Consider the following 14,240-nt stretch of genomic DNA (forward strand, 5'->3'; position numbering starts at 1 on the left):
CTTTACTTAACATTTGGTGCTTTCACCAGCGTTGCCAAGTCGCTACGTGCAGAGCAAGACAAGACGCTTTTTTTTCTTCACCATTTTCCATTTACATTCGGATCCCGGGAACCGACCGTATGTGCACCGGCACTCACGCACACTTGACCCAACGGCCCGTTCTTGGGCATCACGAACAGTCATGACTTCACTTTCCATCCCACAAAAAAAAATAGAAAATAAAAATACGATGCAGGACAACAGCCGGTGAGCCAATCCATTTCCAAATAAAACTCATCTTCAAAGTTTCTCTCTTCCTTCTCCCTTTCCCCTTTTTTGTTGCCTCCTATCCGCATTTCCCAAATGTGGATTCCGATCCATCACGCGGCCAAGTAGAGGGAGAAAAGGGAAAAGAAAACAAGTTTTTGATCGATAACTGAATGATTTTTTTTTCCCATAAGGGAATCGGAGATGAAAGATGTAGAAATGGTTTTAAACTCCTAAAATGCTATCTGCGCTATTAGATGGCAGTTGATGTCAGTATAAATAATGAAAAAACCTTTTCCAGGTTTCTACTTTTGATGGTTTAGCAATCGACGGCTACCCGATTGTTCGATTGCCATAAATTATTTGAATAACATTGATTTTGTAGACGAAGCGGTAATGGAATTCTTTTGGATCGACAAGTTCGTTTTAAATTTCCTAATGCATAATTCAAAGACAAGAGGAAGAACCCAAGATAAGAAAAATTGATATTCGAGCGTTGCCAAATTCTTATTGGATATTCCCATCCTCCTGTTGCGTCTTGTTATTGCTCTTTACCCGTCTTGCTCTGACAGCGGGAAACAAAAGCAGACCGCTCCTCCATCACTCAAATAGTCAAATGTTTAGATAGAAAGACATCTTAATTATTTATTCTTACCCTATAATCGTGGCGCCGAATCGTGTTTTCGTGTGTTGTTCCCAGTTTCACATAAAAATGACCAACATTGGCCCATCCTGAAAAGTAAACATTTACATATACTTTGAGTTGTTTTCCGGCTATAGAGTGACGTTTGTTTTCTTGTGTGTGAACGTTCAAGGTTCGTCGAATGGGACAAGCGTCACTATGGGTATACTGATTTCCTGCTATGATTCATGCTGCAGGCCAAAGATTGCCAATGGAGAATCCATCAACCCTTATGCATCGGTAAACCTATTTTGAGCCTTTCTACCTGTGTCAACACTTAATCATAAAATGCTGCAAATCAATTTTTTTTGCAGGCTTACAGAAGACAGTCGGAACAAGATGTTTTGAGGGAGAGGCAAATGCGAGATGAAGTCTGTGGCCTGCTTGTTCCATCCCCATCAAAGTGCAGTACTGCTAGAAATGCACCTATCATAAAAAAACCAGAAAAAGGAATGATGTATTATTCATGCACCACCTACGAATTTGTGAAGTAGTTTCTTATCTCTGCTCAAAGATTACCTTTAATTCTCAACCATGTCCTTCTCCATGTGTCACTGCAGGTAATCTGTGATTATTTCCTTGTGCTTTTTTCCATGAAAACATGACAAGTTGTATAAACCATTTGACAGAAATCCACATTTCAGAAGGAAACAAGAATAACCGTGTACTTTTTTTGTATTATAATGAATGATAGAAGCAAGGCAAAAGGTAGTAGCATAAATTTCTGTTTAAAAACACAAAAGAAAAGTTCCAATGTGAAATGGAAGTGTGCATATTACATGTGATTCGCGGGAGGGGTTTTCCAGATGGCGCTGGACGTGCGCTTGTTAAAACGGGCACGTTTAATCTTAAATATATCGTTCAGGTCAGGATCTTGAAGGAGTATGTCTCCGGGGAAAATTTGGGCGGTATCAATATTTGCTTCCGTTTGCTGCGCTAACGCCACTTTAATATTGAAACCTAAATAATTGAATAATAATTTGTTGTTAGTGATGAACAACAAAGTTAAGCAACTTTGTAACTTACTTCTAGCCCAAGAAGGAATAGATTTTTTGGGCCTGGAATCATCGTCGGTAGAGTCATCTGAGCGCATATCACCGATATCATAGTTGTCGGGATTGAAAAGTCTCCCCTTCTTGGTCACGCGCACCTAAAAAAAAAAAAAAGCGAAAATTCGATGCATTTAAACGCAATCCCAAAAAATTCAAGAATATGGTCATTTGCATACTGGCGTGATCTGGTAGTTTGCAGTGAGAGACGAAGGCAGCGTGACGGTAGTGTTCAACGTGAAAGGTCCTGGGACTGGCACAGCAACGGCGGCGGCAGCTTTGGCTTTTTCAACCTCAGCTTGCCTGAGAATTCAAACACGTTTGGCATAAAATACTTGAAACGTTAGAGCAAAAACACATTTGACTTTCAAACCTCAACTTGGCTTGCTTTTCTTGTTCCTCCTGTTCCTTCTTAACGGCTTGCAAACGAAGTTGTTCTTCCTCCTAAGAAATTAACATTCGAAATCAGTCCATCAGCATTTATATGAATCCGCAAGGAAAATAAATTTACCCATTCCTGTTGCTTTTGTAGTTCTTCGGCCTTGCGGCGCTGTTCGGCTTCTTGTTGTCTTTGCAGAAGAGCTATCCGGACGCTGTACAAGGAGAATTGGATTAATTTAATTTAACTTTCTCTTCGTCACTCAAACACCAACGCCTTACCGTTCTGCCTTCTCTTGGTTCTCAGCTTGTATTTTCTGCTTCAAGTGGGCACTCTTTTCTTCTTTGTTCTCAAGTTTTTGTTTCTGTTCTTCTTTGTGTTGTTTAGTGATTAGGGTGCGCTGCGCCAAGGCACGTTTCGCTCGAGACTCGTGTTTCCTGGATAAGAAATACGAAACAATGAATAGGAACATCAGCTGAGGTGACGAACAAGGTAAATAAAATGGACGCACCGTTTTTGTTCCTCGGCCTTGGCTTTCAAATACTCTTCACGCTTGCGAGCAGCCTCCTCTTCTTTTTCCTTCAACCGCTTGAGTTCCAATTCCTTGCGCTTGAGCCCGTCCTCTTCGGTGGCTTTAGTAGGCATTGGAACTGGCTTAGTACCCGTAAACGTGCCGATACCTGTGACTATGTTAGACGCCGATTTTCCTTGAGTCATGGTCACGTAACGATTCAGTGATGAACTTGAAGATCCAGACGATCCAGAAGCAGTAGCGAAACGAAACTAGAAATTATCAAATGAACAATAAATTATCAAAAATTGAAAAAAGTAAAAACTTTTTTTTTACTAAACTTACTTTGCTCATTAGCGTCGCAGCATTTCGGTTGACGTGAACGTTGGGCTATAACGAAAACAAATTCACAAGTTAATTGAGCATAAACAATAAGTAACTGATAGGAACTTACGCTTTCAGTCGCTTCGTTTTGCGTCGTACTGGCCAGCAACTTATTACGAGCAGCAGCAACAACGATATGTTTAGCCTTGTCTAAACTTTTCCGTGCCAAAGTTCGGGCCACAGACTATTTTTGAAATTACAAATAAAAAAGATGGCAGATGAAAAAGTGAGACATTTTTAAATGTTTATCGTCAACTCACCTGTCTTGTCGATTTGTTTTCCTTTTCAGAATCCGAGTTTTCCAAAACAAATGTGCATCGTTTAGCTTCTTTTTCTTTAGGCTTCCGCGATTCCCGTTGGGGCTTCACGGCACCTGCGGCTTCTTTGAGTTGTTGACTTGTCAGTCGCTGCAAAAGAACACGAACTTCCGGAAGAGCATACGTCTTGGGTTTTGCGCTGCTGTTTGTAGTGGTGATAGTAGGGGTTCCTGGTCCACCGCTACCTAGTGCCGCTTCAAAGGCCTCTACTTTTGTTTTCACCGATGTAGGTTTGAAAGGGCTGTGAAAAAGGTTTAAAGATTTAGAACACCATTCGGTATTGAAACTCAAGGGGTAGTTTACCTGAAGACAAGCTTAGGAGTGAAGACCCTTTTAAGTGGAGAAGAGTTCGTTGGGTTAAACTGATTATTTGCGTTCCTTTGAATTTGCTCGTGGAGTTTCGAAGGAGTTTTTACAATACGAGGCGAATTCGGAACAACTACGGCGGATGAGCGGACAGAGGTTCCTTGGTTGCGATTTCGACGGGGGCTAGGTGCTGCAGCAGTGGGTGCAACAACAGCAGGGGCTGAACTTTCTTCGACAGGTTTTCGTGCTTTGCGAACCTTCTTTTTGAGCAAAGCGTCCGGGTCGCTTACCACATTCAGCTCGGATGATGGGCGCTTGATTTCCTTTGGCTCTTCCAAGGGCAACGAATCTTCAATGATTTGTTTTTCGACTTTTTTGTCGGGGACAATCTTTTCGTTCTCGCTACCCGAATCAATCTTTTTCGCGACGATGCGAGGTCTACCTCTCTTCTTGGGAACGCACGGGACTTCTTCAACGAAAGCAGGGATTACGGGTACGTGCTTAATAGGAGACAATATCTCCTGTTCAACTGGCTCATCAGGAACGACGAAAGTTTCGGAAATCTCGGGTGGCGGTGAAATTGCTGTTGGTTCGGACGCAAAGTTGACCTTCAACATTGTCGGTGGAGGACATTTAGCCTCTCCTTTCGAGAATGTACTATTTGCCGAGAGAGGGGGAGATGTTTCTGGTGATTTCACGAACCTTTTTTGGTTATTGGCCTTATTCTTTGATTTGGGCTCACGTAGATCTGGACTTCCATTCTTCATTTCAATACGTTGGTTATTAAAATCGGAATCCCGAGCAGATGACGAATCTTGGATAGACGACACATTGCTATCTGCGTCACTTTGATCTGCCTTCGGTCGTCTCATTTTTTGTCTCAAATCGTTAGCCATCTTTACAGATTGCTGGATTTTAGATTTTGCAACCTGTAAAAAAGCAGTTCATTGAATGGTCTAGAATAATTTGAAATCAAATTCATTTACACAAGAGGCCTGACGTTTTGGTCTCCCACCAAGGATTTCCTGGAATTCATCTTCTTCGTGTGAAAGTTTTCCTTTTTTCGATGGTACAGCATTGTGGTCTCCACTTGCTTGTTCTGAATGCGGAGATAAGTCAGAGCAAGGCAAGGACATAGGAACATTCATCTTACCATCATCTTCGTTTAAAAATCTTTTTGTCTGTTGTCTAGTCTTTTTCCTTGCAGGAGTCTTGGGCATTTTGAACTCCCTGGAATTCCTTAACTTTTGTTTCGCTTTGTCAGGATAATTTGCCAACCACTCTAAGTTTGCCTGTTGAGTTTACATGAACACACACATTTGTGAATCAGCATTTTACCGAATTTGAAAATGATTTACTTACTTCGTGGTTAGCGAGGGCCTGGTTTAGATTGTCTTCTAATACATCAAGAAGACCTTTAAGAGCAACATCAAAGTTGTACAGTTTCCTAACCATTTTTTAAACCTGAGAAGAACCTAATCAAACTGAGTGGTAATGGAATCAACTGAAACTGCCACAAACCCAAGAGTGGGTAACAAAATCACCCAGAAATGTCTCCCAAAACCTTTTTTTCAATTCGACATGAATAAAATCTTTATTCTAAAAGAAAGTTCCCTAAAAATTAAAGCTGTAAAAATTCAACGTTCTTTATCAATACTTCGACTTCGACAATTGGCGGGACCTCTTTTCACAAAACAAGAGAACAGAAAACTGAACAGCGCCCTCCAAAACGTTGCGGTTTGAATTTGAGAATTTAACGGAATTGGATTTGCTACAATGCGTGATTGCCGGATCAACCCCGACTGTGTTCGTAATTCGTTGAATAATTTTATTTTAAAAGCTTTTAACAGCTCAAATAATTACGCCTTTCGTCAAAAAACATTTAATTACACAATAATAAATAAATTTTTCTTGTATATTAAATATTAATTTCTTTATTAATCGAGTCGAAAGTAACTCTTCCACGCCATCCAACGGCCAAAATAAACAAGATTCCTTCGGTAACATCCTTCGGTAATTTTTTTAAACGTTAAAGAGACAGAAAATCAAGGTTATAGTAGATTAATACATACTATAACGTTTGGAAAATTCTGTTTCCCTTTATTATCTTCCATAATTGATTCTTTATAACTAATTGAAAAATAATCTGTAATATTATGAGTGGTGCGAATTATGAATGGCGGAGGATTCGCCCCGCCACCCCACGTCGCACTTCATGTTTAGATTAAGTTATAGCAATATTTATTACTATAGTAACATGGAATTAGAAAAATTATTAGTTACATATTAACTACAAAGAAATGGATGTGCTCTTATAGCAGTTAGATTAAACCACCGCTGAAAAAATCTTTATAATTAAGGCATATAACCTAAGTGTTTTACGACCGGTTCCGAAATCGATACCGATGGTAGCGTCGCTAGCGATATTACCATTGCTTTACTTCGACTTTTGTTACATTATTTGGTGTACTCACAAACCGGGCCACGCATTCCCTTATATAAAAATGTCGATGTTGGTCTAATGGTTAGCAACTCGGGCTGCCACTCGTATTGTTTAGGGTTCGAATCTCGATCTCGAAAATTAAATTTGTAATTTTTGAAAAATTACACTTAAAAAGCTTTCGGAGGTAAATGGAAGTGGAAGATCGGTGGTAACTCTTCACGACCACCAGAAGATCTTGATGACTGTGAAGAGGACAAGGGAAGAAGAGAGAGATGACCCAGAGCTTCAAAATGAGTATAATCAAACATTTTTAAATGTTCCTCAACTTCTTGGTTGATGACTAACTGTTAAAAAAAGGAGGAATAGAAATTTTACTTGATCAAAAAATTTATTAAAATCAAGACAAAAAACAGTAAACAAAAAGAGGTGATAATAAAACAAAAGATTTAAAAAAGTAATAATGGGAAAATACAAAGTAAAAAGAAGAATAAAGACGAAATCGAAATCGAACATAAAAACAAAATCAAATAATAAATACTCTCCACTCCCGTAGCAGAAAACTTGTCTTGCTAGGGAAGATCCAAACTTTTTTTTTGTTTTTGTTTACACTGCTGAGCATGCACTGACAGTTGGAAGGTTACGCAAAAAAAGCGAATTCACTGCCTAGGATTCGGCAACCAGCTAGGTAACAAGTACGCAAATTAAATTTTTAAAACAGCAATGAAAACAAATGAAAACCCCGTTACGCCATGTATCAAATTTTGACAGAATTATGTACAAAATTTGGTGACGATTGGTCATTCAGGGAAGAAACGTATAAAGGAACACTAAATGGACATTAAACCCTCTGAATTTCACTACTAGCTACTACTACCCTACCCCCTATACCCCACACCCTATATTGTTAAGGACCTTCGTATATAAATATACCTCAGGGATATTACATATCAGTGCCATCTAGCGATAACAACCTTATTGATATACTCGATTCTCGAGTTGTTTTTGTTTTTTTTTACCGCCGTTTGATTCAACACACAAATTCTGGGGATTTCAAATGATCGCATGAACGCATTTGGGGCATGGGACTCGGTCCGAAACGTTTTTTGTTTTCTCCTTTACCGTTGTTTAATCTTTTGGCAAAGCCGAGTCGGATTTCCCGCGTGCATACGCCCTGATGGAGCCAATTCCGGCCGAGGATCGGCTGCCAAGCATGCGGTCAAAAAGTGACGGCGTAGAGTGCGTCGATGAGGAAGACATTGGCGGTTTTGACCGTCTCCGAACAGAGTGAACTTCTCGTCCGAGTTCGTTGAAAGCATCCGCAATGCTGGATACCTGTTCGGCAGCGGCAACTTCGGCAAAGTAGCATTCCATTTCCTTCGCCAATTGTTCGCCTACATTCAAAATCAAATGAAACAAGTGATAACTTTGATATATAAACTGATGCAATCAACTCGTAGTAACAAGGTTATAACGGCATGTTGTGTGAGTCTCATCCAACAATCCCGGGGGGGGGGGGGGGAATTTGGGATGTCGGTGCCAACTATTCGATGACTCAGCGATCCTTAATTCATCTATGACAGTTTCCAAGCGCGTCTGATGCAACCTCAAAGCTGATTTGGTTTTTCTCTCGAGCTAAAGATTCCGCAGCCTTTCAACAGTCACAAATGAAAAACTGGGATTATCATTGACAATGACCAGCGCATCACGTCACTCTATACAAAATAGATCATCGCTCAAAAACAGAGCTCTCAAAGTTATAACAAGAAGTTTGAATGAGTTTTGGCTGCCGGGCCAATTTTGACACTTGTCGGGGGTCGTGAAAAAGGGACGGCCGGGACTTGTGCGTGTCACGCCTGTCATTAGAATAGTGAAGGCGGATCGTGTCTCTTGTCGCAATCAAACGGAGCGAAAGGAAAAAAAAACGGATCTGTCAGAGTGTTAAATATAGGTGCCATAACACCGTGATGTTTCACGATGACGTCACGCTGGAAACACACAGCATCAGACAACAAGGCGTAGGCTTTCAGTTCTATAATAAAACGTTATACTGTACGTTAGCGTTATATTCTGCCATTGGCCCAACGACCCGTTCAAGGACAGGACACGGAACAGATGGCAAAACAAACCCGAAATTAGCTTCCTGGGCAAGGTCAACTTTTGTTCCGGACGAATAATTATTGGGGTCGCGTGAGTAGGAACCAATGCGCAGTTTTTTCATCTGGGGGATGAGTTAAATTTAATTTGGTTGTTTTAAATTACCTTCATGTGTGGGCACCTGTCTGAGGTGAACCATGTCGGCCTTGTTGGCCACTAAGACACAGGGAATGGTGCTGCTGCTGGCGCCCGTCTGCTGCTGTTGATCCGCTTTGCTAACGCTGCTGGATCCGATGTTGCGGATCTCGAGGACGTGCCGCCTGAACCGCTGGATGTAGTCGAAACTCGCCTTGTCCAGTATCGAGTAAACCAGGAGGAAACCATCGGCCCATTGAATCGAATCCACCGCCAACAAATCCTTGTCCGACTTTCAATCAAAATTAGATTTCATATAAAACGTGCAATTCCTATAAAAGTTGATGAGGAAACTTTTGGCTCGATGCCTGATAGACATATGATATTAGCCTTGCATTTATATTGATTGGTATATATTATAACGAACTGAATTCATGAAAGATGCAAGTTAACCTTCGACGACAGATATGTTAGCACATCAAAGGGGACTGAATGGAAATGTGTTCAATTGTAATTGGCTTACCTTGGGACACGTATCGAGGATTTCGAAAATAACTGGTTCGCCATTGATCATGGCCTCGTGCTTGTATCGATTCTCTGCACGTTTGAATATGTCGTCAGGGATTGGAGAAAGAGAAAAAATACAAACGACATTCATTAGAAATGGAGGTAAAAAAAGGAAGAAAGAAGAAGCTTTTCATGTATATAAGAAGATAGCTGGGCGGCTTCTGTGTGTAGATATATAAATCTTGTCACGTACCGCCGCCACAAAACTCTCGGCCGATTTACACCTACTGCTCTTTAATCTTCTAAACAAAGCCCGACCCTCTCTAGAAACTTTTTCGGGTTCGTATACGGTGTTTACAGTCGACACAATCAAGTGACGATTTATCTCGTATACACAAAAGCAGTCGAGTCTATTTAGAGTCTGCGAGATTATACGTATATACTAGAAGATTTCCCGTTTCAAGTTTGAGACTCACACATAAGCAGCTTGTTGCGCAATTGAAAATGGCCCCCCTCTCAAACTTTATACACGAATTTGATCGTTCAAATGAGGTTAATAGAGAAGGAACTATATTTACCCGACTGATGGTCGTACTCTCCGATGTAACGCTTGGTTAAATACCTCACGGTCAGCGCTATAAAAAGCAAAATAATATACCGTTAAAAGTATACTACGTGGAAAAATGGAATTGTTTTTCAAAAAATAAAAATGGGTTTATGAAATATTAAAAGAAATATAGGCTAATAATGTTTTCTTGGGGGCAGCAGCCAGAGAGTCGTAGGTTAACTGTTTGGACTACTGGCTTCTCCATCAATATCCTACAGAGAAGGTCTGAATGTTAGAAAAACAAAAAAAAGACGCTCTAGCGATTTTCGTGTACGGACGGAGCGCGGGATTAGGTTGAGAAAAATGATGGGGAGCTCCCGCGCTCTCGCTCTCTCGAGGTGCACAAACAACAACAAATCCAACGACTGACATCATCAAGAATAGATATCCTTTTTCGTTTTTTTCGCCATCTCTCTAACGGTCTCGTGTGCATATTTCTGTCAAGTCAAATCTAACGAGTTTCCAACTGTTGGTCCGTTATACAGCTGTATAGCGCTCGATTGTACGAAGACTATGAAAAATCCGCGCTTCTATTCGCTGTTGTAAATCAAAAAACGACGCGTCTTGTTTTTATGCACAACGTCTACTCGTTTATCACCGGGAATGGAGGTACAGTCGCGAGCAAACGGCGCCCAGTCATTAAAGGTGAAACCCTCAATGGCACACAGCAGCAGCAGCAGGAGCTCGTAGAGTCTACTACTAGGTCATTATAATAGCAGAGAGCTCAGACTTTTGTTATTATTGAGCTATCAATATCAAGTATAGATGTATAGATCTCTGCGGATGAAGCCAGCCAGCAGCAGCACAGCCAAAAAGACTGCTGGGCGAGAACAACGAACTCTATTGTACGTGCTATTGTGAATTCCTAGCCGATCCTGTGCATCTAGCACTTAATGACCTGGAGAGCTCTCTCTCTACGCTTTGTTGTGTGCCAAGAATGTCTGTGTTTTGGTATGTGGGAATAAGCAGCAGAGACTAGAGAGTCAGTCTAGAGTTGACGGGATGGATGGAAAAGCAATCAACGATCAACACTGATTTCATACCGAATAGAACCTCATCGCTTTCAAACTTTTTCAGACGAAAAGGTAATTACACGAGTGTGTCTTATCGACCTCCCCACCAGCGTCTGATGACTCACTTGACACCCATCAAATGAACAATTGGAGATAAAAATGGGTCTGACCTGATTTGCCGACACTGGGACCGCCGACGACCAGCACCTTGATTTCGCTCAGCAAGGATTTCTTGCGCCGTATGCCTTTGATTGGCGACGAATTCATTTTGGTTAATTATCTCCCCCCAAACAAAAAAATCCTGAATCACTTTGGTTTGGGAAAGGAAAATTCAAACAAACGTGGAGCCTGCCAGACAGGCGAGGATCGACTGACGACTGGGCGCGCTCCTGCCGTAAAAAAACACGCACACGGTTGCGGGAGGAGGGAACAAGACAGGAGAAGGAGGAGGGGGGGTAACAAGAATTCTAAAAACGGGCCGCCGTGAACTGAACCCGAAAAGAAATAAGAACGAAAATAGTTGGTTGAGGAAGGAAATAAGTAAGGAGGGGGGAAAACATTTTTTCTCTGAAAGGATTTTTTGGGTGAAGAACGTTGATGAGCGTGGAAAAGTCGTCGGTATCACCGCTGGATGGCGGCTGATCCATTGTTTATACACGCCGAATAGAAGCTCAGCCGCAGCCAGGATCACGTCTTCGGCGAGGTTGAGAGTGCATAGACGATATATTGTAGTGGCTTAATGGACTCACGACAGATGGGCGCGTTTATTGATGCGGTTTTCCGACGTTATTCACACAGACAGACACAAAAAGAAAAGAAAACGACAGACATATTACACGTTACACATCTTATCACATGTTGTACTCCCACATTCGTAGCAAATTGATCAGGATATCGTCGAGCCAAGTACGTAATGACATCTCCGGGATCGCTTTGGTTATTGCCGCCATATTCATACCTGCGTGAAAAATGTAACCGAAAAAAAGTTGAATTGCCAACCTTTCTAAATATTTTAAAAAAAAACCTATCAAAATGAAATCGGAAAAACGAGTGGAGGGCTGTAAAAAGGGTGAAAGTTATATCTCTCATCGATTTGATTATTATTATTGGCCGAGCGAAATCCGGTTTCCGTCACCAGTCGACTGGCATGGCTCGGATAAGTGTACATTTCCCAGATTTTTCCTTGGCAAACACACGACTGTGCCAAGGACAAGATATATACACGGGGGAGAAAGAGAGTGAGAAGTAAGAGAGAGAGAGCTGTCGATGACCCAGAAATGTCGTGAAAAATGCCCTGCCGTGTTATTTGCATTTTCACGACACCTCGTTGGTGACCGACAAGTGTCGTCAGTCAATATCCATCGACGGACGCTTGTCACTCATCTCTGGCAAATGTTGAATAAAATAATAATAAATGATGAAACTTACTTAAAACGGCTCTGGGTTGCATTTGACGGTAGAACAGGTTAAATAGGACTGGTGCGCCCAAAAGGCGAATGCTCGAAGGAATCGTTTCGGGCAACGTACTCACAGCCAATCTCGATTCCAGCCAATTGATCAACGTCCGGTTGCCACTAATCAACTAAACCAAAAACAACAACAAAACAATTTTTATTTTAAAAATGTCTGGGTATTATGTAAATTTGCAAGAGTTTAATTTATTTACTTGGAGTTTGCCAACGTGGACGGGCGTCGAGTGTTTCAACAGCAAATTGTTCCAGTCGAGTTTGGTGGCGTTGACGGGATTGAATTGCTCGACATGAGCCCTCAGTTGCAGCATCTTCTCGGATAAAAGCGGCAACGATGAAGCGTCGTAGACGATCACCTGGAATAGGGCATCGCCCACCGAGTAGTCGGTGATGACGTGAGTGCCGAATTGAACGAAAAATTCAACAGCCGAACGCCAAGGTTTGGTAACAGCGTCCAATTTGCCGCCAGCATCGGGTGACGGCAACTTGGCCAGTAGGTCCGGTTCCAGCAACATTGAACCGTTGATCGATCCGACAATCGAGCGCTTTTCAATGCGCACCTATCCAAAATGAACCGCAAAATAATCGTCAAAATGATTTCTATTTATAAATTTTTAATTGTTTTAAAAAAATAATACCAGGAGGAAGATGTAGTCATCGCTTAGGTAAGTAGCTGGAACGCCGTAAATTCGTGGAAGGACGTGCTTCTTCCAGGCTGCGGTTGAGTTAAATGACGTCATTAAAAAAATTTAAATGTAGACAATAACTTAATGGGAAACGGTACTACTTACCGGCTGCGAATGCCCACCAGGGTTTGGACAATCCGTCAACGGTGAATCCGGACAAGAATCGAATCATCAGAGCTTCGGTATCTCGACACAAGTGGAGTCGAACGGAGCGATCCATCACCTCCATCAGCTGTTGGTGCCCTCTTGAAACGATGGCGCAAAATGGCAGAGTTGAATGAATTACATTCGCTCTCACGAGAATAACACTTAACGTGTCTTCATTGGCCCGGTCGGTTATACATAAAAACGGACTGCGGAATTTCAATGTAAAACAAAAATTTGACCTGGCGATATTCATGTGAGGACGTCTGATGTCTGGCGTGTAGAGTTTCTGATCCAAAACCGGATGAGTCGTCATCTGGAACAAGGGGAGCGTGAACGGCGATGGAGTCGGCGATCCATTGCCAATTGCCCGGCTGTTTGGGGTTGACACCAGGATCAGAGGTGCCACGTTCACGTTGAACGCTAATAAACCGTAACTCTGGAACAGATTGAAAGCTTCGCCTACTGGGAGTACGGCGTCGGTTTCCTGGACGCTCAGCATCGAATGATTGCCCGTCGATAGGATTTGCTGCAGAGTGCGGAGGACAATTGACTTGCGTTGGGAATCTGCTGTCGTCTGCTGGGCAAAGCATTGGGTCACAGTCAGGAATGCTACACAACAGCCAATCACGTTCACTAAAGTGGTTAAATAATGATGTGATGATGTCATTTTGGAGGAACTATTGACATGGCCGATCCGTCGGCAAGCCCGGCTGGAAATCAACTGATGACTGGACATGGCAAAAACTGGAAGTTAACTATAGTAGATAGGCATGTGTGTGTGTGTGCTGTGTATGTGTGGGTAGTGTCTTATATATTTTTTCCCCTTTAGATTTGTCTGTGTAAGTACTTTTTGATGATGGTGGGCGGTATGACTCAGCTCAGCAGAGTTGGAAAAAAAATTAACCATTTGATGTTACGTTAACAGCAGATGGTGACCGCCAAATAACGAGCGCGTTACCCCAAATAATATTATGCAAGTTGTTTTTTGAGGGTTTCGTCGTGAAATTTCAAAGAAATAACAAAATTCTAACTGTACAAACACACTGGGCACTTTGGATTCGAAAGAAATAAAAATCTTTCGAGCTGATTTGAAATAAAAACAAAAACAGCAGCAGCAACACTTTCACTTCGTCGAGCTGATGTGAACGTTGAAATCCGATTGAAAATTTCGTGTTGGGTCCTTTTCAATATGTATACACACTGACATGACACAATCTAATGGAAGCGAATGTGAAAAGGGGTAGCGTGACTTTCCCTTTCCTTCG

At 41.8% G+C, this 14,240-nt stretch overlaps 3 protein-coding genes and 1 long non-coding RNA gene across 5 annotated transcripts; 1 reads left to right on the forward strand and 3 right to left on the reverse strand.

The window, feature by feature from the left end:
* The first annotated feature begins 526 nt into the window (after positions 1-526).
* Positions 527-1,585, forward strand: LOC124198711. Its single transcript, XR_006876677.1, has 3 exons — positions 527-985; positions 1,062-1,168; positions 1,243-1,585. It is a non-coding gene; the product is annotated as an uncharacterized LOC124198711 (long non-coding RNA).
* Positions 1,586-5,633, reverse strand: LOC124198702 (inner centromere protein-like). 2 transcript variants are annotated; one of them, XM_046594712.1, is made up of 14 exons: positions 5,237-5,633; positions 5,028-5,166; positions 4,861-4,973; positions 3,872-4,803; positions 3,512-3,809; positions 3,322-3,435; positions 3,213-3,257; positions 2,868-3,139; positions 2,638-2,793; positions 2,489-2,570; positions 2,351-2,421; positions 2,157-2,280; positions 1,955-2,078; positions 1,586-1,888 (listed from the first exon to the last, which is right to left on the reverse strand). In XM_046594712.1, exons 1-14 carry the CDS (start codon positions 5,327-5,329, stop codon positions 1,704-1,706), a joined length of 2,748 nt encoding a protein of 915 aa, XP_046450668.1. In that variant the 5' UTR covers positions 5,330-5,633; the 3' UTR covers positions 1,586-1,703. The 2 variants fall into 2 exon arrangements, with proteins under 2 accessions (XP_046450668.1, XP_046450667.1); XM_046594711.1 differs by having other exon boundaries at positions 4,861-5,166; positions 5,237-5,613.
* Positions 5,634-7,260: 1,627 nt separating this feature from the next.
* Positions 7,261-11,049, reverse strand: LOC124198707 (ras-related and estrogen-regulated growth inhibitor-like). The gene is made up of 5 exons (XM_046594719.1): positions 10,844-11,049; positions 9,632-9,688; positions 9,070-9,143; positions 8,577-8,838; positions 7,261-7,708 (listed from the first exon to the last, which is right to left on the reverse strand). The coding sequence occupies exons 1-5, from the start codon at positions 10,938-10,940 to the stop codon at positions 7,443-7,445; spliced, it is 756 nt and encodes a 251-aa protein (XP_046450675.1). The 5' UTR covers positions 10,941-11,049; the 3' UTR covers positions 7,261-7,442.
* A 360-nt stretch (positions 11,050-11,409) lies between these two features.
* On the reverse strand, positions 11,410-14,177 carry LOC124198704 (torso-like protein). The gene is made up of 6 exons (XM_046594715.1): positions 13,215-14,177; positions 12,934-13,073; positions 12,781-12,857; positions 12,340-12,702; positions 12,102-12,255; positions 11,410-11,631 (listed from the first exon to the last, which is right to left on the reverse strand). The coding sequence occupies exons 1-6, from the start codon at positions 13,709-13,711 to the stop codon at positions 11,525-11,527; spliced, it is 1,338 nt and encodes a 445-aa protein (XP_046450671.1). The 5' UTR covers positions 13,712-14,177; the 3' UTR covers positions 11,410-11,524.
* Between the last annotated feature and the right edge of the window lie 63 nt (positions 14,178-14,240).

The sequence above is a fragment of the Daphnia pulex genome, chromosome 7 (genome assembly GCF_021134715.1).
Source record: "Daphnia pulex isolate KAP4 chromosome 7, ASM2113471v1".
NCBI classification, from domain to species: Eukaryota; Metazoa; Arthropoda; class Branchiopoda; order Diplostraca; family Daphniidae; genus Daphnia; species Daphnia pulex.